This window comes from Drosophila melanogaster, chromosome 2L (genome assembly GCF_000001215.4).
Source record: "Drosophila melanogaster chromosome 2L".
Classification (NCBI taxonomy): Eukaryota; Metazoa; Arthropoda; class Insecta; order Diptera; family Drosophilidae; genus Drosophila; species Drosophila melanogaster.
Genome location: NT_033779.5, coordinates 23,061,705 through 23,086,936, shown reverse-complemented (window position 1 = coordinate 23,086,936; position 25,232 = coordinate 23,061,705). Strand labels below are relative to the sequence as shown.

At 41.3% G+C, this 25,232-nt stretch overlaps 1 protein-coding gene and 1 long non-coding RNA gene across 4 annotated transcripts; one reads left to right on the top strand and one right to left on the bottom strand.

Annotated features, from left to right (window-relative positions):
* Window positions 1-16,212: 16,212 nt before the first annotated feature.
* On the bottom strand, window positions 16,213-17,932 carry lncRNA:CR43242 (long non-coding RNA:CR43242). The gene is made up of 2 exons (NR_048041.1): window positions 17,676-17,932; window positions 16,213-17,045 (listed from the first exon to the last, which is right to left on the bottom strand). It is a non-coding gene; the product is annotated as a long non-coding RNA:CR43242 (long non-coding RNA).
* Window positions 17,933-18,550: 618 nt separating this feature from the next.
* On the top strand, window positions 18,551-20,063 carry Spf45. 3 transcript variants are annotated; one of them, NM_001042960.3, is made up of 3 exons: window positions 18,551-18,737; window positions 18,836-19,792; window positions 19,854-20,063. In NM_001042960.3, exons 1-3 carry the CDS (start codon window positions 18,674-18,676, stop codon window positions 19,946-19,948), a joined length of 1,116 nt encoding a protein of 371 aa, NP_001036425.1. In that variant the 5' UTR covers window positions 18,551-18,673; the 3' UTR covers window positions 19,949-20,063. The 3 variants fall into 3 exon arrangements, with proteins under 3 accessions (NP_001036425.1, NP_001036426.1, NP_001036424.1); NM_001042961.3 differs by having other exon boundaries at window positions 18,793-19,792; NM_001042959.3 differs by lacking the exon at window positions 18,551-18,737 and having other exon boundaries at window positions 18,746-19,792.
* Window positions 20,064-25,232: the final 5,169 nt, after the last annotated feature.

Genomic DNA, 25,232 nt, shown 5'->3' with positions numbered 1-25,232 from the left:
CCGGACACAATCCATCCAAATCTGGTTTTTTGTCCCAAGATTCCATTCACGGTATTTATTTTCTCCATCAGATTCAGGGGAAATGTCAATTATGCTTGGCTCGTTGAATCGTGGTAACAGATCCAGATATCAATATCAAACTTTTTGCTGGGAAGGGCTCTATGGAGTGTTTGTAAAACCAGTAGTAGTTGAGTAGTCTGGGAGATACCTTCGACCTCTATAGTACTCCTTACTGGGAATCCTTAATATTTGTGCTGCCTCCTCTGAAATTAGCGTCTTCTGGGATCCACCGTCAATAAGCGCCCTCAACTCGTTGTAACAGCTGTAGCCAATAGTGTGTCTTGGCGTTGCTTGAGGCTATTGGTGTTGATACTGCGATTTGTGTCTTCATGAAAAAGGCTGTTGCTTCCTTTGGCACATCGATTGCATGGAATTTCCTTTCTGCAGTCGATAGCATTATGCTTTCCAAAGCATCTAAAGCACATGCTGTTCTTTTGAACGAATTCTTTTCTTTTTTCGATTGATTGTGCTCTGAATTTGAGACACTTTATCATATCGTGGCCATTCTTAGAGCAAAAGGCACACGATCTAACTTTCACTTTTCTTGCAGCAAGCTGAGCGGTATTTTTGGTAATGGCATTTACTGAGTTGTATTGTTGCTCAATAAACTCCAGTACGTCTTGCAAGGACTTTATAGCTCTTGCCTTTTTTACATGCTGTTCATACAGCTGTGAGGCTTCTGGCGAAAATTTTCGCAGTAGAATTTCTATTAAAATTACGTCAGCAGAGCTTTTTCTTTTTCCTTTTTCCTTTATGATGAATATGCTCTCAGTCCAATAACTTCATTAAATTTTTCTCATCATGGGGCAGCAAGCACTCCAGTTCCATTTATTTGTTGAAGTGTTGGGAGAATATTTTTCTGCTGTTCTCGTAGCGCTTGCAGATAAGCTCCCACGCTACTGTATAGCTAGCCGCTGATCCCGTTATCAAATGGCTAACCACCATTTGAGCTTCTCCTTTTAAGCAGGCTCTTAAATATCCCAGCTTCCTTGTGTTGCTGAGATCCATCCTGTTGTCTATTAGCTCAGAGAACAGCTCGTAAAATGTTGGCAATTCCTGGACTGGAGCTCCGAGCTGATGCGGTATCAGATAATTTTGATCCGCTTGGTATATTTATCTCTTCAAGTGTTTCTACCTTTAATAGTGACTCCTTGTAGGCCTTGATAGCATCCATAGTTTTAATAAATATTTTATCATTAATATATTAATGATCGCCAACTTCCCATTTTACCAGCGCATTGTTGTTAGTAGTAAATCGGCCTACCAATACTTCTATTGCTGGTATAGATGCCTTTTCCTTGATGGCTTCCAGTATTTTGTTCTGCAGCTTGGTCTTGCATCAATTTTACAGATCTTTCCGACAACATCTTGGGAAAAGAATCACTGTGACTTTTTTGTGCTTTCTGCTTGTATTCTTTGGCGTGATCCGTTGGAGGATTTTTTGATTGGTATACTCATCATGTCTAAACAGATATTTAGACAATTTAAAACAGGTTCTCACAGAGTACTACTTCCAAAATTGGCCAAACTGGCCAATCAAATTGTCCAAAACTGTAAAGCTAAATATGATAGGCATCCGAAGAAGCAAGACATCAGCGAGTCACCGATTCCTTCTCATGTAGGAGAAATGCCACACATAGACATTTTCTCAACGGATAAAAAATATTATCACACTTGCATTGAAGAGTTTTCACCGTTGTACAGCGTGTGCCGTCAAGAACAATTGAGGATTTGAATCCGGCAATGTTACAGGTTATGAATTTCTTCCCAAAGGCCAAGGTGATTTACTGCGACAACGAGCCGTCATTAAAATCGCACACAATCACGATCATGCTAGCGTCAGCATCACGAATGCGTCACCCTTTCACAGTGTCTCAAACGGGCAAGTGGAACGTTTTCACATTCACTCTACTAGAGCTCGCCAGAAAATGACATGGGCATAAGTGATAGTGTGGAGATAATCATGTTAGCCACTACCAGATATAACAAATCAATCCATTCGGTCATCAATAAATGGCCAGTCGACACAATACAAGGGTCCACGGACGACACACAAGAACGGATTGCTGACAAAATTAAGAGTACCCAAGACGCGCTAAGAGAGAATGCATCTCGACAAAACAGAGTCTTCGAAGTGGGCGAAAAGGTTTTGGTCAAAACTAATAGAAGGCTTGGCAATAAACTCACTCCCTTGTGTGAGGAAAAAGGCATACAAGCAGACATGGCGATCACGGTCCCCATTGAAGGGAGGGTGGTCCACAAAGACAACTTAAAATGACTCTCTCGCTCAATTTTAAGCTTTTTATTATTACTACCAATCATCAGCCGTTTGGCAAACTTCAATTTAATAGACATTAGGTCCGTTGCCAAAGGCACGATGTTTTAGTTTTAGGATAAAATTTATTGGTTCGTAGAAGCCTCTACGAACAAGAAAAAGCGACTAAAAAAATACATTTCCACAGGTGCAGAATATTTATCCTCCTCTCACTGTCATTGGTGTCAGCTTGGACCGATAATCATCATATGGCACAAGTTGTATTATTAAGTTAATCATAACCCCTGGAAAAGTAAAGAAAGGTATAATAATTCGGTAGGCAAGACGACATTGCTGATCTTGAATATGTTAGATAGAGAGGAGAGAATAGTTTCGTTCGCAGACGCATACATTGTTAGATCAAATAGTTTTGAAATAATTTTTTATATAAGATCTTTAGATTAGACATTTTTCAACATCTCTCTGTAAGTCGACAAAACAATTAATCAGATTTTTTCCACCTGGGTACTTACATATGTACATACATACTTTAAAACGAAGTATGCGCATTCTCGTTGGACACTTTCATGTTGGAATCACATAGGCTTAAAAAAAACCCAATCTTTGTGCTTAACATGGTTTTTTTATCCCGGAGAAAATAATCACAGCATCTACGTAAGCATATGAGGATTTTTGTATTGATGCCCGTATGACGGTATCGCAATACTTGGATTTACCTAAGATTGCCAGTATCATGGAAATATTAGCGATTATCGTTCAGATTTCTAAAGTCTATCACAAAACGCCTGTTCTTATTTCCCGAATCATCATGGTCGTTTTTGTCTAAAACCCAAGTTGGTTTATGGCGACCTTGAAGTTCCAATAATGCCATTCGATCGTAATATAAACTCAGAGACAGTCATGGGATGTGTGTATGCTTCCGAGTACAACGGCTTATTGAGCGAAGTGTGGCTAAATCAGCGATGTTAAGCGGCATTATTAGACCTCAAACGCACTGGTACACAAAATTGTTGATCGGTTCGGGAAAGAAATTTTTCTGCATTCAAAAGGAACCGTAAAATCCATAGTCTTAAAATTCTTAGATGGCTCAAAAGAAATTATTACACTTACCAACATCAAAGCAGTGAGGGCAAGTTGTCTTGAAAGCATCTGATGTACCCCTTCTAAAAACACAGAATATTTAAAATATAAAACCTGAACCGCACTTAAGTTCCAGCTGGCATCAGATACAAAAACCTCAAAGAAAAGCAAAGTTCAATCGATAAGTGTGTAGACTAACGGACCTCCTGTTGCCATTACTGAAATAGACAATAAAAATGTTGCGCGCTGTTGCGTGTTCAGCAATTTAGCTTGAATAACATCGAGAGATTCCCTTATAACTGATGCCATTAATACACAAATTATGTTATTGGTTTTTCATTTTCAATTGTATCTTTTGTTGAATCTACTGGAGTTTGCTAGTGGTGTTCTTAATTTGTAGCTTCCGTTAAAATAAGATTATGTATGTTAAATAAGGTTAAAAAAGTTGTCTCTGAATTTACGCGCTTGTGATAATTAATATTTGTTAAATCTGCCTTTATTATCACTTATTCCTGGCCTGCTTCGTCATAGCATTCAACCAGATTCTTATTGCTCGTATACAGAGATTCTGGTTAAATTTCGTTGTCTTGAACAATGCACATTTATAATATATCAAATGCTGTTTTTATTTCTTTCAAATTGATCCTAATTTATTGCCCAGTCATCTATAATATATTAATGACAACAACGATAGAGGCTAACTTATATTATGGTGGTTGATCCGAGGAAAATGTTGTCATCAGTTGTTTCTCTGAATATATGTATATAGTATATATTCCCTTTTCTTCTATTGAGAAATGAATAAAGGACTAATTGCTGCATCAAACTTCGAGCTTACGTTTGTACGTCTGTACAAACTGGCTATAAACTTGGATAGCATTTAGTTTAAACAAAGCATTTATAGAGTTTCGAACATTATTTCAAGAGAGAATTTCAGTTTTGGGCGGTTTTCGAGGGTTACTGTGGGAGGTGCAAAAAGTTATTTGACAAATCGATAGAAATTTAAAAGACTATTAAGAACATGAAAATATCAACTTATTTTTCAAAAGTGTAGGAGCGGCAGCTTTAGGCGGTTAGTGGGCGTTAGAGTGAGCGTGACAAAATATTTTTTTTGAAATTTTTCTATCAAATCGATAGAAATTTACAAGACTGTTTGAAATACGAAAAAATATCAAAACATTTTTCAAAACTGCGGCGTGGCATTTTTTTGTGGTGCGTCTATGTCTCTAGAATCTGTATGGATAATATCATCCCTTTAGCTTTTATAGTTCCTAATATCTCGACATTTATACGGACGGACAGACAGACCAGGGCCAGATCGACTCGGCTATTGATCCTAATCAAGAATATATATACCTTATATGTTCGGTAACGGTACACAGGTACTCTGAAATTCGCTTACGCTTACGTAGAGAATGGCAATCTTCCAAATCTTTATTTGCAAAACAACGAAAACTGGCCAACGGTACAAGAGCAGAAACAGGCACAAAACATAAGTCAGTGTGGACAGCCTAAAGGAAATAACTAGAATAAAGACGATCTCAGCCCGAAAAACCCCCCGACTGCTGCCGTATAACAACAGAAATCATCGAGCTGCCACATTCTGCAGTTCGCTACATAATCCATTTTTTATAACATCACCAAATTTGTTACTTTCACAGTTCCTTTATATTATAAACCAGAAAGTCTGCTCTCTTATTCTATCTTAATTTTATCTTAACCTACAAATGAGACCCCACAACAAAATCCCACCCCATCAATTTGCATTTGAATGGAATTACGACGGAAATAAGAACTGCTTTCGAAAATGTAGAATACTGTACAGCCGTATTTTTAGACATATGACAAGCATTCGGAAGTGTCTAACTTGACAGCTTAAACTTGCTTAAAGTTAAAACACCTATACCCGAAAGTACACACAACCTTCTAAAGTCATACATCTATGACAGCAAGCTTGCAGTCACTTCCACTGATCATAAAATGTAGGCCAACGTACCCCTAGGCAGCGTTCTTGGTCTTACTTTTTATACCTCATCTACACAGCCGATATCACAAATAGTCGCCTATGACGACACAGCTATTTCTGGCAGTTCACGGGCCCCAATCCAAGCTACAGCCTAGCTGTCATTTTACCTCATAAACATTGAGAAATGGCTTTCTGACTGGTGAATAAAAAAAAACGAAAAAATTCAAGCACGTTACGTTTACGCTAAACAGACAAGACTGCCGACCACTTTATTTTGAACAACATACCACAACAACAACAACATTTAAATTTAAAAATTTTGGTCGGTGCCACGACCCCTTATATATTTAATTAACTAATTTTGTATAGGGATTTCTCTATTTTCGTCGGCTCTTTCTAGTCCAAGCAAAAACCAATTGATTTCGTGGTAGTGGTTTCATATTCAATTATTTTACAAATAAAAACCAGATACCCGTTACCCAGCTACTGTGAACGCGAAAGCGAAATTTCATCATTTGTCTGGAATATCGATAAATATTGGGGAATATAATGAGAAAAAAATTAAAAGTTGTTCCAAGTGTGGCCGTCTAAGGTTAAGGCGTTAGAGTGGGCGTTGAAAAAAATGTTTTTTTATTGGGTTTTTTTATTGGGGTTCAGGGCTGGAATTGTTTTTTTCATGGGACTACATACATACCCAGGAGTCTGTTCCTCCTGATGGAAAGCGCCATGCAGTCTCATATAATATGTGCAGAGCTCTCCTCCTCCATGCAGCAGAAGCGACAGAGTTCACTGTCTGCAATGCCAATCTTGTTCAAATGGCTGTGAAGTCGACAATGCCCCGTAAGAAGGCCAGTGAAAATGCGCATGGTCTTTTTCCTGTGTGCCATTAAGGTCTTGAATCTTTTATGGTTATATTCACGGGGGAGAATCTTAGACTGCCTTAGTCCTGGTAGGTGTTTCCAGAAGGATGTCCGTGCCACGATAGTTCCTTTGCAGATTAAACTCCGCACAGTGTCCAATAGCACAGACTTCAGCTTGAAAAATGCTGGTGTATCTGCCCATTGATTCGTGGTACTTTAACCTGGGGCCTACAACCCCCGGCCCACTTCCCTGGTCGGTGAGGTATCCGTCTGTATACCACATTGTTGTTTGTGGTTTAATAGTGTGTACTTTCCCCAGGGATGTCCAACTGTTCTTATTACTGAGATAAGTGCTGAAGTTCTCAGCGAACCTATGCTCAGCTGGCATCTCATCCCTTGGTTGCATTAGCAAAGGGATATCTCTTTTTAGGCTTTCAGCATCCTTACTGTCATGCATACGCAGGCCATTCTCTGCAGCTTATGGAGTTTCGTCTTAGTGGTGCTAATGCGTGCACTATCACCCCCGGCTATTGCCCCATAGGTTAGTATGGGTCTGACTACCATGAGGTACAGCAATCTTATTATGGGTGGTGAGGTTCCCCACGACTTACCAGCAATGTTTCTACACCTGAACAGTGCTCATATCACGTGATGTGCATTTGCATAACATCCAATGATGATGGGTAAGCGCATCTTCTTACAGTGTTCAACCAGTGCAGAAATTTCGGGCGGTGGGCACGCCTCGTCACCGGCAAAGTATGCCGATGCCATCACAGTCTTCTTGGCGGCTTCCACATCGTCTACCACAGTCCCGCTTGAGAAATTCTGTAAGTATATAATAATTAATACTTCTACATGCCAGGATACAGGCTCGAGGGCTAGAAGCCCGTTGTTCCCAAATGACTTTGGCGTTCTTCACGTACAGTCCTTTTATTCCCTGGTTATACCAGGGTTCTTGTACCAGGGCTAGCCCAAGATGTTGTTTCATGAACATCCTTGCCAGCACGGCCGAGGCAGTGGAGCGATGGATGTTCACCTGAGCTATCATCATTAATTGATCGGCTCCATCATCGGCGTTACTGGTCTGGAGATGCCCAGATCAGCATCCGCCGGTACAGCTTCTTCCTCACTCAACAGGTCTAGTTCCATGCCTAGTTCCTGAGAGGATATCGGGGTCTGGTCCCCCAACTCGATGACGGTCGCATCGAGATCTTCATCCTCCGCCAGATCCTCGTTGAATTCGGAGAGCTTATTGGGCTTCTCCTTCTCCGCAGAGACTGGTGGCTTTCGAGGAGTCTTATCCCGTATTGTGCCGTCTTTGATCGCCTTGGCCTTCTTTATTCCACAAACTGAGATGTCTTCAAACCTTAAGCTCAGCTTGTGGTCGCTGGCAATAATCTTGGCACATAAGTTGTCATGAATGCCAAGGTTGAGGAGTCACCGCCCTCATTCTTCCTTGACATAAGGCTCCAGTTCTCAGTGTCCATGTCATTTTGGGGCAGAAGATGGTGATGTTGTGTAACGATGGCAAGTTGTCGCCCATAATTACCTCCAGGGAGATACCGCTCCACTTACTGAGGCTGGGGACTGCTATTGGTTGCGTTGCGGCAATCCACTATCAGGTGACCCACCATGAAGTGGATTCCTCCAAACTTAATTGGAGAATCCCATCCAGAAAGGACTATCTCCTCCAGTAGTGCGTCCTGGAGCTGTGAGAGGTCCTCACTACTGAGGACGACCCCAGAGGGTACCCCTCTGGTACGACCGCAACTTTAATGGTCCCAGTTACAGCCGCCTTTGATAGCATGCGTACCTCAGTTGCCTTTGCAGCCCTTTAGGTACTTGGACCATCGAAAGGAGCAGTCGGTGGCCTGCTCTTTTCCACCTTCTGCCTCTTAGACGTTTTCATCGGAGGCGTCAAGCTGGAGTTTCCCCGCTGCGAAGCAGAGTTGGGCCTTTCCACTAGCGGCTGCGGTGTCTTGGCCAGCTCAGCCCATTACGGTTAGGGTCATCCCGGGCCCCAGGCTGACCAAGTTGCGGTAATGGGTTTTTAGCCCGTCCCGCTTGGCCGGCTTGGACCACAGTCGAATGACTCGGTGTGGCTGCTCGATTCTTCAAGTTGACACATTTTTTGGTGCCGCTAACCGTCAAGGAGACGGTCCTCGTACTGTCTTCCGACATTTCCCGCAGTCAAGGCCTGCGGTTTTTTAACATTTTTGGGCCTATTTTTCATGGTTCCCACGAGTTGCAGAGAAATAAGAGGTCCACCTGGGCAGAGATCCGCAGTACGCGGGTAAGGCTAACCAGACCAGACAGACCAGGTTAGCGACTGGGCTAGTTGTTTCCCGGACCCCAGCGTGGCATGCTCTCGGCACGGGTCGAATGGACACATCTCCGGCCCGGAGATGTGGAAATTTAAAGAGATCCAGATCCAGCTACGATTAGCCAGCTACGACGATTAGCAGATACATGACCTTACTAAGATCCTGTTTCCAGCCGCCCTCGCGTGGAGAGTGTAGTTGCACTTCCAGTAGTGTTTCACAATTACAACGCGTACCACCAGGTGGTTGATCCCCTTGTGATACCTACTGGCATGGCGGCCTTAATTATAATTATTATAATTAATAACATAATTAACAACAAGCACTGAATGGAACAAAACAAAACAAAAATACGTGCGCTTTTTTAAATAAAGCACAGAATACAACAAAACAATCGTACGATCTGAGCGAGTTGAAGCGATAAAGCAGGTTGCAAACTGCTCTCGCTTTGCTCTCGCTTGAGCTCGCAACTCGCTTCGCTCTCACTCTGTCATCTTTCGAGCGATTGCACTTAAAAATGCCTGCAGTGGTTCATCGCTCTTTCTCGCCCAATATTATGGCGTCGCTTTTCTCGCGCACTCTGTCGTCAGCCTAGGACTTTAGTTGAGACCTGCAGTTTTCATGACTGCAGGAACCAGTTTAGCTCTTGTAGCATTTGAAGACACTTTGTCTTTATTGTTGTTATTTATTGTTTGATCCAGGTGAACTCCCAGGTAACAGTGGGAGTTGACGTTGCCTATCATCCCACCACTGTAAGTTTGGCCAGTGCAGGTGCCGGTCGGAAACCGCGAAAGTCACGGACTTAGCACCGTTTATAGCTGTGTTCCACTTGGCTGCCCAGACTTCAATGTCGTCTAGCAATTCCTGTACTGCATTCGCGGCCGTTTGCAGTGACAAGTGGGACGCAAGCATAGCTGTGTCGTCAACGTATGTAGCCCCTAGTCTCTTGGCCGAGGGATAACTGGTGGACGAAACCGGTATATCTGCTGTGTAATGGGTGTATAGGAAGGGTCCAAGTACACTTCCTTGTCAAACGCTCATGCATACGAACGAGGCCCTTAATTTTATACAAAAGTATGACGTGCCATACGTTGTCGAAGGCTTGATTAACGTCGAGAAAGACTGCCAATGTGTGGAGCTTGGACTAAAAGCCATGTGTTACTTGATTTACAAGACGGTGTACTTGTTCCGGGCAACCATGTGACTTCCTGAAATCGAATTGATTTTTTTAAACAACTTTGAAAAGGTTGGAAGAAGACTTATTGGGCTATAAGAGTCTATCTCCGTTGGGGGTTGCCGGCTTTGCGTATTTTTTAGGAAAGTGCTCTAGTCTCAGCATGGCGTTATACATTTTTCTATGGCCATAACTCCTTTGCGTGGGAGGAATTTGGCTGCACGATTGTCAATGTCATCAGGTCATCGTGTCTTCCTCAGTTAAAGTGCCTTCAGCTGGAGACTGACTTCTTGCGGAGTGGTATATCTCATGGGGTGAGCAGATTGAGTAGGCACAACCCAAAGTTGGGAGTCGTCCGTCAGTTGGAAGGGGGTGAAGATGGAGAACAAATGGTCAGCAAATGCATTCGCTTTGTCACCATCCGTTTTGTGCCATATGCCAATATGCCATTGTGTCCGTGTACTGGCGAATGGCAGAGCGGCTGCCTTTTTATTCCTCTCTTTAAATTCCAGACTGAGAAGCCGCTGTTGTTGTCAGGAAAAAAAAATTTCAAAATCAAATAATAATAACCTAATAAACCTAATATTTAGCGACCGCAATGTAACAAAAGTTGATTCTATGTCACACATAGAAATAAAAGAAGTGCTTATGTTAAATAATATTTTATATTAAATAATCCTCTTGTTTGTCTTAGACATCATTTCCATGTTTTTTTATATATAAAATGTAAGACATCACCAAGCAACATAATAATAACATATCTAAAATCGAAACTATGCAATAAAAAAAAAAATAATGAAAAACTTAACGCGATCTTTTGAAAAGCTTCTATCTTCAAAAGACTCATAGTAAAGACGATAAGCCAACATGTAAAGTTTCGTATATCTTTAAGGTTTGCTAGAACATAATAATCATTATACCCGTTACTCGTAGAGTAAAGGGGTATACTAGATTCGTTGAAAACAACGCGTTTCCGCCTATATAAAGTATAGGTATTCTTGATCAGGCCGGTCGATCTAGCCATGTCCGTCTGTCTTTATGAACGTCGAGCTCTCAGGAACTATAAAAGCTAGAAGGTTGAGATTCAGCAAGCAGGTTCTAGAGACATAGACGCAGCGTCTATGTTGTCACGCCCATTCTTACGCCCACAAACCCCACAAAACTGAAAGGCACACACTTTTGAAAAATTTGTTTGATACTTTTTCATAAAAAAGACTAATAGTCTTGTAAATCTCCATCGATTTGGCAAAAACTTTTTGCCACGCCCACTCAAGCACTTAAACTGGCACACCCACACTTTTGAAAAATGTTTAGATTTTTCTTCGTTTTATTGTTTGTCTTCAGCACACTCAAGCTTGCGCGTGCATTTATATATATGTCGGAGCGCGACTCTTCGCATTCCAAAAATTCCTTCTGTGATTTCATATTCTGATGAAATTGTAATATTGCGGTAAAATTCTGTCGAGCGCTGCGGCAGAGGCACTTTTTTAAATACTTTATTAAATATTGTATTAGGTTACAAAAATGTACATAAGTAACATTATCCTACCTATAATGTATATCTTAATTTTGAGCACTTTGGGGACTACATATAATAAAAGATGTGATATAATACACTATATACACTATACACTATACTTAATTCACATTGCTATAATATTGCAGGTTAAATAAATTTAATATTTTGACAAAAAAACGAGTTCTGGGATTTTTCTCCATGTTTGACAACTATAAGGTTATAAAACACAAACCGCACAAAACTGCAACGCCCACACTTTTGAATAATGTTTCGATATTCCTTCGTTTTATTGTTTGACTTCCCCATTTCTATTGGTATACCAAAAACTCATTAACTCGCTTTATTCCCCAATATTTATCGAATCTTTTCGGTTTTATTTATTTATTTTAACAAATGCAAATGTGGTAATGCTTATTGTCTAATTTTAGCTTCCTCTTTTTGTATGATAACAAATTTTGACCAGAATATATTTGTTAAGCTAATTTACTCTAGACAGAGCATGAAATCAAATCGGCTGGTAATCCCATTTATCTCGATTATAGGCTCAAAAGAATCGATTCTGTCATTATACTTTTTAACGAATCTAGTATACTTTGGCGTGCTCCTGTAAACGAATTCGTAAGAACCTTACGAGGCAGTTCCCCACACTTGGATGGCGTAAGTCAGTATTGGACCTAATATGGCTTTTATTAAGAGAGCCTTAGTTGCCATATGGAGTTTGCTTGAGTGGAAAGCCAGTCCAGCTTTATCAGTTTCCATGAGGATTTGGCTCTATGGGCTTTCCAACTCAGCGTCCGATCAAGGTGAACTCTGAGGTAGCAGTGGGATGAGACGTATTCAATGGTATTTCCGTCGAAGAAAAGACCTAGGCAGGTTTGAGGTCGCAGAGTAAAAGTGACACAGGCCGACTTAGTGCAGTTAATGGCTATTTCCATTGGGCAGTCCATCGCTCGATAGCTTGCAGCCATTCTTGAACTGCAATGGAAGCGATTTGCAAGGGTGAGGGGGCTTCATTGGTGTTGTTGACGGGAGTTGGAATGTTAGCAGAGTACAAGGTATAAAGGAAGGGTCCAAGCACACTTCTCTGGGGAACCCCTGCATGAATGTGTTCCAGGCTAGACCGAGAAAGGAGCTGAGGATGGAATGGTGGGCTGCTGGAAGGAGATATTTCATTTTATATAGCAGACCTTCGTGCCACACCTTATCAAACGCTTGTTTCACGTCCAAAAATCCACCGACTGTGTAAAGCTTGTGCTCAAATCCATCCTGCGATGTGCTTTACGAGGCTATGGATTTGTTCGGGGCAGCCATGAGACTTCCTGATGCCAAATTGGTGTTGTGGGATGTGTTCTGTTACCTGCGGCAGTTCAATCAAGCGGGTAAGCAAAATTCTCTCAAATTTGAGAAGTTGGTAGCAGGCTTATCGGGCGTTATGAGTCAATCTGTGGGGGATCATTACAATGCGAGCACGCTTCCATTGCCTGGGGAAATGAAATAATGTTTGCATAACATTAAATATTTTCACAAGAGCAAGCACTCCTTTGTGTGGTAGAAATTTCGCAGTTCGGTTGTCATCGTAACAGGGTTTTTTTTTTGGTTGCAAAGCCTTTATTTGAGTCATTTACTTTCTTACGGTGAGGTATGTCTTATGGGGCGTGTCGGAGCCAAGCCAAGGCCATCCAAAAAATTTACGATAGCTTCACGATTGGTGTAGTCCGTTAAATTAAAGGGCATGGAGGTGGAAGATATGTGTGAGGCAAAAGCACTTTTTTTCTCATCTTCCTTCTTAAGCCAGAGGCCACCTCGATCCTCTGTCAGAACATTCACCCTCACTTGTTGCTGTCTAAAGCTTTTGAAGATCTCAAAATCGATGGCACTAGGAGAGGAAGTTGCACGATATGGGTAGCATATGGCTTCTCCAGTTGCAACGATGCCGACTTCTTCTTCCGCAAATGCAGAATACAGCACCCTCTGTGTTTTGCGATCCATTCACTTCCCGCAAGGAACTTTGTGCCAAATTGTGTGATGAACTGCCCAAAAATAGCATCTGTCCGTATACTGAGGCAACATTAAAGTTTTCTCTGCTTGCAGTCATCTGAATAACTACTGCTTGGATATGATTTTGCGAAAGAGTGGCGAATGGTTGATGAAAGTTATTTGATCTAACAAGGATCGCCGCGCTTCCGTGTTGGCTGTCATCCAGATGGTTGGCAGTATGTAGGGTAAAGCCATTGACCCTGAAGTTGGACCGGGAGGAGAAGTGGACTTCTGACAACAGGAGGATGTCTATGTCGTGAAGCTCAATAAAAGCGAGGATCTCAATGGTCTTTAAAGAGGACTCATTTGAATTCAAAGTTGCTATCCTAAGAGGACCCGATTTTATTACAGAGGGCAAAGATCTGGAGAAGTAATTGCATCAACGTTTCCACTTACGACATCATTCTGTCAAGTCTGTAAAAAAGCTGTACCAATTTGGAGTCAGGGTTAGTAGTTACATTAGAGGCAAAAGCGGCAGAGGATGAATTGGCTGAACAGCAGGCTGATTGTTTCTGACAATGGTCACAAAAGATTGCTTTCCAACCCTAAGGGTAGGGTGTCCGTTAGTAGGAGCAGCAGAAGTGGGTTCATTGGTCTTCAAATGATGCTTAAGAGTAGAAGCTTCTTTAGGGTATTTAATGCAACCTTTAAAGTTCGCTACATGGGGCTTTCCACAGTGATGGCAACTTCTGGCATCATCTTGCTTATGCGTAAACTCCGATGTGGAGTGGTTTTCCCCACATTCTCTAGAAATAAAATGCAGAAACCAGTATTTCTTGGTGTGACCGTAGCCTTGACATCTATGACATTGTGCATGCAAGAGAAACCCCTTGTCACTCGATGCTTGTAGACAATAAGGATTAAGGATAAGGATTCTAGATTTCAAAAAACTTTTTTAAATTAGGGAAATGCAGTTTTCAATACACAATTATAATCTTTCGCGTTCATTTTTGGTGTTAAAAACTGTAATTCTCAGGGGCCATAATAGGATACTGCGCCCCATACCATGACAACTCCAATTTTTCCTGCCAGGATAACAGCGTTCCTCTTCCCATATTTTTCGCAAAATTAAAGAAAACTTTTCAATTTAACAGCATAAAAAATGTTGTTGTCCTAGCATTCGGAATATAGCATTCGCAATATACTTGTCCAATTTTTCGTCGAAAGTAAAACAAAGCAGAATTAAAAAGATTACGGTTCTTCTCAGGACCTATTTTTTTTTCCTCAAAGAGAGAGGAAATATCAGTGAACAAAAAACAATAACATTGATAGATTTTCGTGCAATGGAAAATACAGACCATAAGATGAAATGGAGGCATACAGGGGGCGTTTATCTGATGACGCACAGTGTGTAGCAACCCGAATTTTACAAATTTTGTCCATGGGTTTTTGCGGCGAAAACTAATTTCACTTTTTCAAGTTGTTCGGCTCACTACACGTTCTTCTGCTGCTGGGCTTGCCACATTTATAAAAATGACAGCTGATTGTACGACCGCGTGACAGCTGGGCAGGGGAGCTCAACAAAGAATAAATTACACTGTCTTTTTTTTATTGAAATTGTTTAGGTTTCACTATGATTTCACTTATAGTGACTTGGGGGTCACTGTTTATTGTATGTGCCAGAATTCTGGACTTCTCTATGGGCTTTTGCGGTAAAAACTAATTTAACTTTTTCGCGTTGTTTTGCTTGGTGTCAGTAGTGTGACCAGACTTCGGAGCATGCATGAATAATTTTAATACAAATACGAAATAGGAACATTTTAGGGGCATTTTTTTTATATGAATGGAGATGAACCACCAAATTTCTAACACTCTATAAAAATTCAATTCGTTAACACGATAGAAAATAAAAAAATAAATTTAATATGACTTTAATACTGACTTCAGATTGCGAAATACAACTCACAAAACAATACCTGTGATCGATCCCAAAGCAACTTGAATTTGTTTCTTATTAACTATTGTAAGGTAGCTGGTCGTGCTAAAAGTAGGCACGTTAATTGGAAGTTCTAGAGAATGGGAATAATTGTAATTGAGCCCATCAATTCCTTCAATGAGCCCTTCAATCAACTCCACAAATCGCTTCCAAGCCTTGTTCAACGAATGACGCCCATATTCATGTCTCAAGGAAAACAATACGTAACAAACAGTCGGCCAGTGTTAACCAATCTGACCAATCTGTAACATCCCCCATTGAGTTTCAATGGAGGACATCATCGCATGCCTACAGAATACGCCATAGCGTTGTACGTGTATATACTCGACGCAATAAGTCGAACTCACTCCTTGTTAATATGAGGTTTATTGATCTCAAAAAAGGTAAATAACTAGTTTGTCAAGAAAATTCTTATTGTCTGCAAGTCCAGTATTTTTCTGCCCTATCGATCGACCGCCATTATTGCGGCGCCCCTTCCCTATTTTATGCACTGTTTTGATGCCAACAGCCGATTTGCTTTGTTTACATCGATAGCAGCTTTATGGTGGCATCCTTGCTCCTGATGCTGGGAACCATCGCTTTGCATCCCTGCCTTTTCCACGCTGTCAGTCGGCTTCAGTCCTCTTGAGTTCTTGCTCCTATTATCCAGGTGCATACCCTACTTGGGGCCGGCGCTGATTTTCCAGGCTCGAACTCTTTTTCCTGCGCGAGTGTACCTGCTCGAACTCCTTCTTCTGTTCGCGAGTTGAAGATTACGATCCCCGTTTCGTCTTTCCCCTTCCCCTATTAGAATTCGTCTCCGACATGAATTGGTCTCCTCCATGCTGGCTGCTTGATCAAAACAATGACGGTTGGGCGCCAAAAGTAACAAGCTGTTTAGTTCTACTCGCTACGAATTGCAGCGGCGAGCTCAGAGAGTTTTTGTGTTCGTCCCATCAAATTTTTGATTTGTGTGAGTACCTGACCAAGGAGAAGACAGAGTTTCAGATTAAGGGCGCTTTATTGTAGTATTTCACGGCTGACTGCTGATCGCCGTCTGCTGCGCGGCGTTGCTCCTGCGACGCCTTGCCTTCATCTTCCTGTGTGTCCCTGACAACGGAACACGTGCAGGATCGAAAGGGATTAGGATGTCATGGGCCAGGGTATATCGTCAACTGGTTAAGGCAACACTCGGCCAGGGACTACCCTTACCGACCACTGACTCCACTGTCCCTTCTGACCAGGTTCTTGTGTTATCGTGCTCCGCGGATCTCTGCATTGCACCGTTCTTCACCTGGAGTGATTGTCCTTGTATGTCCGCTCACTGGCTAATTCCCTTCTACGTCCTGCGCGTTCTCACAGACCGTTACCTTGTCGACGGGTGCGCGTTTTTCACTGACGGGTTGACTGTTCGCGGCGTTACTCTTACTTTCTCACTGTTCGTTCCCACTCGCGAATCTCTTGTCGCCTTGTTGGTATAGGTGGTCGCGGGGATCGCGTTATTTTTTTGTGCACGGTCCGCTCAGGTACAAGGCCACGTTAGTTCAAGGTGCGTCCTCTTTGTGCTCGTCCAAAGTCCGCATTGTTACCGTTCGACCTTGGGCCTTGGCCGTCCAGAGCTCGAGTCAAAGGTCCAGCGCAATACCGTTAGTTCACGGTCTCTCCACTTTGTCGGGGTCCAAGGTCCATTATTTTCCGTTCGACCTGGCCGCCTGACAACTCTCACATTCCAGCCGTCTTCGCTGTTGCTAAGCAGCTTTCCTAAGTTGTATTTTTTGAGAGTTTTAAGACTCCTCACAGTATTCAGCTCGCGACGTATGAAATCCGCATGTCGTGCCCTAAAATTTAGCAACAAGTTGTATATTTATATTTATTATATAAATATTCATTTTTAACTATGTATGTATGTTTGTATAGTTTTTATGAAATACATTTTTTAAAATGTATATATATTTTTTAAATTTATTTTTTAAATTACAAAAGTTTTATCCACAATTTTAGATAAAATTCATTTGATTTATTAGTTGAAATAATAAACATAATTTTAATTCTGTTATGTTGCTCACAGTCTCATGTTGAAGTATGTCTCCAGTACCATTTTACAAATATTAATTATAAACAATAAAATATATTTATGTGAACGGTTGATAATAATTTAAATAACATTAAGAATAAAAACAATAATGGTCAAGGCATTAATTTTTAAATCATTTTTAAATATGTAACTTCGCTTCTTAGATCAATATTAATTTCGGTTCGAAAATCGTCTTCTACGCTCTCAATTTCACGCGAGGCGGAGTAAGAGCAATTTTGGCCGTCACAAACCTCTTGATATTCGAATGTCTTTGCTTAGACATCGGTAGTCCCCGTGCCGCATGTAATTGGCAATTCTGTATGATCTTGATCAACACTAATCTACAAATCTCTTTAAATGACACAATGAAAATGCTAAGATATGCAAAACTTACGAAAAGCACATTCCCCGCAGGAATCTTCCTTTACTTTCTCAGTCGATTTATTATGTCTTGGCAATCGAGTAACTACAGTTCAATCCACTATACATTAACTGTTGCACAATTTATCGCTACAAAAACCATTACAAAATCAAATGGTTCGGCTAAACAGACGACGCTCTTACTGGCTCTCTCAAGCATTATTTATCATAAAATTTTGAATTGTGAAAAATTGATGCTTGTTTTGCTTTTATTAGTTTTAAGAAGTTTAACTTGTGTTAACTATGGGAAATCTTTATACAAAGTTATTCGATTTAAGCCCCGCCCACACTCTCATGAATAGAAGTAGTAACATTTTCCTTGTTTCGTAGCGTTTAAAGGGGTTTGTTTCCTATATATTCGATGATAGTAGTATCTTATCGTGCATAGGTAATTAAATACCTTCTTTCAAGGTATTTATTTTGAAAGCAACGAAAACATTATGAAGTACGACTTGTTTTTAACAACTGTAAGCTCTTCTTAATTTTTTTCTTCAATATCGATAATATTTAGCGTGTAAGTCGTAAGCTCTACTAACTATGACTATGCCATAGATGCAAGGCAATCGTTGTGCAATAGTTTTTATTTTAGTAAAACAGTGAAATTAAAAACAGTTCGATGACCCATGTAGTTGACTTAAGTTTCAACATAAAATAGACGCATGCGTTTTTTTGTGTTAGAAAAATTTTAAAATAAATTTAAATAAATAAATAGATTTGTAAACTTTTTTCTATTGTAGCTTATCTGTTCTTGCCCGATAGGGCATCCTTTCTTGCAGTGATATGGCTCTGTGTGAATCGGACATTAAGTCGAACAGTTGATAGTCATTAAATCTATCGGGCCTTGAAAATAAATAAAAACATTGTTGAAGCTCGTTGTCATCAATATCTTAAGGTGGTGCTAGTATTGATATATTTGTTAATGGATTTGTATGACGGCATTGATACGAGGGCTCGATCTAGCCAGATTGATGGATGGTCTTCGGGAATAAAAATGTTACAGACCCAGCTGGCAGTAAAAATGGCTGTCAAAAAACCAGTGAGTATACAATCTGCCGATATAGATCATACAATTATTAATACACCCTATGTAGCTTATGACGCCAGTGGTTAATCTAAGGTCCAAACGCCTTGCAGATCCAGAAGTTACATGTTTTGCTCCAATTACTACAGTTGTATCCAAACCATTAATAAGTGGTAAAGCCCTTCCATCCATACTGGAAAGGATAAACAGGGGGGACTGGGACGTTGCCGATGAATACGATCCTCAAAGGCCAAATGAATATGAAAAACTTAAAGAGAAAAGTAATGGCAGTGACAAAAATCGAGCAGGCGTAAGTGATCGAGAAGACCGAGATGACAAAGAAAAAGATCGTAAACGTGGACGCGTCGGTCGTCGAGAATTTTATAGAGACGAAGTCTCAGCCCCTAACCTGAAGCTCAGCGGGTTTGGCCACCGGCAAAACGATGATGACATGTACTTGCCATCTCCGGGCCTTGTAGCTAAACAGGGAGGTGCCACAATCGCTCCCCCTCCTTCCCTCCAAGAAATGTCCATTGATAGTGGTTGTGAAGCCACTAATACTATGCCATATTCTGCCAGCTCGGTGGCCGCCAAAATTATGGCAAAATATGGGTTTAAGGATGGTCAAGGTCTCGGAAAATCGGAGCAGGGCATGGCCATAGCTCTTCAAGTAGAGAAAACCTCCAAACGTGGTGGACGGATCATACACGAAAAAGACGTTTTTCTGCCACCCCTAGCATTGTCGCCACCTTCTATTGGCTCCCAAATAGGAACAAGTCCCAGCCACAAGGCCATGCCTCCTCCCCAGATGGTAGACACGGCGGCTGAGAGTGGTGACATCGGATACAGCATTACGGAGATTATGAAATCACCAAGCAAGGTTGTTCTTCTACGCAACATGGTAGGACCCGGGGACGTTGACGAAGAATTGGAACCCGAGGTAAAAGACGAATGCAACACCAAGTACGGGGAAGTGAACAGTGTAATCATTCACGAATCGTTCGGAACTGTGCCAGAAGATGCAGTTAAAATATTCGTAGAGTTTAGGCGGATCGAAAGTGCAATTAAAGGTTTTTATACATATGTGAATACTTTGTTTGGTAAATAGTTAGCTTTTATTTTTCTTTGCAGCTGTAGTGGACCTTAATGGACGTTTTTTTGGAGGACGTCAAGTGCGAGCGGGGTTTTACAACTATGATAAGTTTAAATGTTTCCAATTACATTAGAACTAATACAACTAAGATTGCATTTATTTTTTTCTAAGTTATTGATAGCCTAAAAAATGTTTACCGCACAGAACTAGTCTTGTAAATTTCTATTAAAAACTACTTTCTATCAAACAAAAACATTTTGACCATATTTATGTATATTTTTATTGTTGGGGTCGCTTACACAGTTTAGGTAACAAAGTGGAATACCCCTGGCTTTAGACCTTATGCTATGTTGGTTGGACCAAAGACACTAGAATAACAAGATGCGTAACGCCATACGATTTTTTTGAAAACGATTTTTTCGGAGCTGTTTTTTTACAGCAAACAGCTCATACAGTGACAGCCGGCAACTGTATGTGTGCACACGTATGCTCATGCATTGTTAATTTGACAAAAAATGCCCTTCACTTTACAAGTTTCTAGACTTTAAATATTTATTATTTTTTATCAATTGTCTCCATTTACAAAATTCCTGTTTTGCATAGCCTTAACGTTGTTATTATTTAGCTTAGAAATAGTAATAGCCGAATCAATGCACAGTGCCGCTCAACTGAATAGGTTGACTATTTTTAAATCCGAAACAAATTTGTATGTATGAATAGCTCAGTTATTAATAGCTGTTAAATAGCAAAGTTTCTGATCTCTTAAATTTGTTTTTATATCATTTTTTTTTTCAAAAACAACAAAAAATCTTCAATTTTTTGGCTTAACTGAATAGGTTTTACGCTTTTGACTTTACTTTTTGTTTGACCGCGTGATTGTAAAAAGTTAAATTCTTTTGTATTCTAAAATATAAATTATCTTTTTTAATCTTTTTCTCAAATGGTCCGCGGAAAACCTTTATCCGATTTTGAAAAAGGTCAAATCAAAGGCTATATTGAATCTGGTTTAAAACACTGTGTAATAGCCAAGAAAATCGGTCGAAGTCAAAACGTTGTGAGTAATTTTCTTCGTAATGAAGCCGACTATGGAATTGGATTATTTTAATTGTGTTTATTAGTGAAAAGTAAGTGGGTATGTGGGATACGATTAATAATTGGTTATAAGCAATAATGTCATCAGGTACCAGATGGCTGTGAAATTGAAAGTAGATTATTTTTCTTTTGTTTTGTAGTAGTGCGTAACTCTATTTCTATTAGTGATTTTGTAATGGTCAGGGTCAGTCTGTTCTAGATTTTAGGCTAGTTTAAATGGATTTTCTAATTTGCCTTTCTGTAGTGGGCTTTTTGTGTTGGGCAGTATCTCGTGTCGACTTCGTATACCATTCTGTCACTGTTGAGAAATATGTGTACAGGGTATCCAGTGGTCCAGTGGTATCGTGTTTGGTCTTGTGATTGTATATCTTAAGTATTGTTTTTATTTTGCTTAAAGTCTTAATCGCCCATACAGTTGCCAAGTTATTTCTCAATTGCGCTGTAATTGACCTCGTGTTCATTGTGAGAGTACTCTTGTGGAGAGTCTGTGGTTAAAATAAATTTCTTTGTAAAGTATTTTAATTTTTTAAATGCTGAGGCATATTGTGGGTTGGTAGTATCAATTTTGATCTTTTTTAAACACTTAGTCATGGGTTAGGCTTATGTCTGCAAAGTTTGGAATGAATTTACGGTTGGTTTAGTGGGAATTGTGTATTTCTGAATGGCTTTAATCTTTTAAGGGTCTGGTTTTATTCCGTCTGTATTTGGAACATGTCCCAAAAATGTGGTTGCATGCTTGAGAAACTCACACTTGTCAAGCTGTAATTTAAGGTTTAATTTAAGCCTTTCCTAGTTTTTCAAAAACTATTCTGAGCGGTTGTCAGTGTTTATTTAGGAGCGGTCGTAAAATGTCATTCATGCACCGTTGAAAGGTGGCTGGTGCGTTTTTTAATCCGAATTGCATGCGCAAGTATTCATAATGACCGTGGTTGGTGGAAAAGGCTGTCTTTGAAACTGATTCTGGGTCCATCTCGATCTGGTGAAAACCCTTTGCCAGGTCTATAGATGTGAAATAATTACACCTGCCTAGCTTTCCTAAAATTTTTGTTTGCCTGACGCATCTTGTTTCTTTGGAACCACCCAGATGGGACTATTGTAAGATGAGTTACTGGTACGTATAATACCCTGATTTAGCATATCGTGCATACCTCTTGTTCATAAGCCTGTGGGTAACTGTATAATTAAGAATAAATGGGTAGATTACGCTTTGTATTGATGGTATGTTTGGTTTGATTAGTAAATGTAAACTTGTCACCTTCATGGTACTGTATGTCATGGTATTGCTGCAGGAGTGCACACAATCTTTGTTTTTTTTTTAGATATTTAAATGTTCCAATCTGTATAGGTCTGATTCTAATATGGGTGAATTTTTTTCTGGTGTGGTGTCAGGTATCATATTTACATTTTGAAATTGACTCTGTGCTTGTGCTTCTATTCCTTCTATTAATGTGTATTTGTTATTGTAAAGAGTTACCTCTTGATCGCGGTAACTTATTTTTCCTTTTGATCCTGCTAAAAAATTTCTTCCTAATAAGAGATCGTAATTCTCGGACAAAGGGTGCAGTAAAAATTCGTTGTTGTTGGGAACAAAATCTTTGATGGTACATGTTTAGCTATTGAGCTTTTTCAATAGCTGTTGCGAATAAAAAATAGCCGAAGAAAGTTTGTTTATTTTACGATAATGTTTATTTCGCGAATTGTTTACGGCAGCTAGGGCCGACAAAGAGCTATATCGAATGCACAAGTTTAGTCTCTTCCGACAAACGAAGAAGTGGCAATTGGCCGGACAGACTGCCGAAAAATGCAGCGCCAAGCTTAACGTAGGTATATAACAAAAAGAACAAGGAATGAGCGCCGTACAGATAAATGCGTGCGAGAACAGCGGCTTGCACTATGGGCATCGCAACTGCTGCCACTGACTAATTCGGCTTACAATATTAAAGAGTATTAGATTAGTCTACTGCACAGTTTTGGCGGCTGCATGACCCAATATCCTCCACCCGTTGGAAGCTTGGCTTCCAACAGAGTCCTCAAGGGGAGGCAGACACAGCTTGGTCACTGCCCGCCTTATTACTCCAGACGCGGTCCTCAATTCTGCAACTCGAGCGACGTCGTCTCTGCCAGGAATCAGCCGCATGACTCTCGCCAAAGGCCATCTCATTGGGGGTAGATTCTCGTCCTTAACAAGAACGACGTTGTCCACGGCTACGCCAGGCTTTGGGGTGCGCCACTTGGAGCGCTGCTGGAGCAACGTGAAGTACTCTTCCTTCCATCGCGACCAAAATATTTGCTGAAGAAAGGAGATGCGCTGCCAAGAGTGAAGCCGATTATAGTTTAGGCCCGTTTTATCTGGCTCGTCAAACGACGAAGGCGGACCACCATTGAGAAAATGCGCCGGAGTGAGGACGTCCAGATCGGCAGGGTTCTCTGAAATGGGAACTAAAGGTCTGGAGTTAATAACTGCCGAGATGTGGCACACCAGCGTCCTCAGCTCGTCGAAGGTCAGAACCGCCGTACCCACAGCGCGGTAGAAATGATGTTTGGCTGTTTTCACCGCTGCTTCCCAAAGTCCACCGAAATGGGGCGACCGTGGAGGGATGAACCGCCAGTCAATCGTCTCCGAAAGGCAAAAATTCTGAACGGAGCCTTGATGCTCGCTGCTGAGAAATAACTTTCGAAGTGTGGTAGGATGAACACTCATAAGGCCCACGAAGCATACGAGGAAGCATACGATCATATCCCCGTTAGGAATAAGTATATCATTGCTATCTCGCTCTTACTTATAAGCTAGCATTAAGAGATAAGAATGTACACCTAGCTCACTCTCTCTTTTGAAAGAGCATAAGAAAAGAGGAATACGCGAGACGCGGCATTCGGTGGCGTGAGCTTGAAGTGAGAAGTCGAATAAAGAGATTGTGAAGTTATTTAAAGGAAGGAGCACGTGTATTCATTTTTCGGCGTCCACAACATCAGAAGTGGTCATTACCCACTATGCCTGACACTAAATGGAATCAATTCTCAGTGCCCCAACTAAAGAAGTGGTTGGAAGCTCTTGGATGCCAGACTTCCGGCACAAAAGCGGAACTAATAGTGCGTCTGCAGGCCATTTCCCCAGAAACGCGTGGCGATTCACCGCCAAATAACGGATCAGCAGCAGAAGAGTTGGAGGAATTGGATGGAGATGCAGCCTGGCCAAAGCAGAGAGAGCCACAGGGTGGAGACACACGCACGATCCCGTTCGACGAGCAGTCATTGCAGTCAGAACCCCCGGAGAACCTCGATCTGGATCAGCTATCGTTGGTGGATGCAGAGAGAGCCACTCTAAAAGAGCTTCGGGACGAGATAGAGGCAAACATGGCTGTGCTGCAGAGGATCCAAGCGGATATCGACGACGCGAACAAGAGCAAGTCCGCTCATGTTCGCCAGATCAATGACGTCATCGAGAACAACAGCAACGGAAACCACGGCAATGTTAACATATGCGCTAACAGCACCGACGCCAATGTTAACAGCACCAAGGTGACTATCGCCGCCGATAACATTGATACGGGACATACCAGTTTTGGAAAAGAAACCGCTGGTAGTGTTGTTCAGCACCAGAGTCGAAATATAAACAAGCTTCTGGAATCTCCTGCAACATCGCTTGCCTTGGCAAAAGAGGTAACGATGGAGTTTGACGGCAGCTTATGTGCGCGCAATTGGGTCACGCAGTTTCAAAACATCGGAAAGATTTACAATTTGGACGACGGATGCATGCACATGCTGCTAATTGCCAAACTAAAAGGAAACGCACAGCGCTGGCTGCACGCAAGCGCCACACGCATCCTAGAATCGACCGACCAGCTATGCGAACAGTTAATCTTGACATTCGAGATCAAGATGTCAAAAGGGGAACTGAGGAGCGCATTTCAAAAACGCGAATGGCATCCGGATGAGAAATTTGCTGTTTACTTCGAGGACAAGGTGATGCTGGCCAACGACATCAACATCGATCTAGAGGAGCTCCTGGAAAACATCATTGAAGGAATCCCAGCACCAGCGTTGCGCAACCAGGCGCGCATACAGCGTTTCTCCGAGCCGATGCAAATTCTGCGGGCTTTCTCGGAAGTCCGTCTGCCGAAGCACAAAACAGGGAGCAGTTCATCAAAGCGCCTTACTGGAGGAGGTGCAGCCAATAAGGACTTACGTTGTGCCAATTGCAACTCCAAAGGGCACTTCGCCAGGGAGTGTCTCAAGCCAAAGAGGGAGCCCGGATCCTGCTATGGCTGTGGGGCATTTGGGCACTTCGTCGGACAATGACCGGAGCGCAAGAGCGCCAATATCAA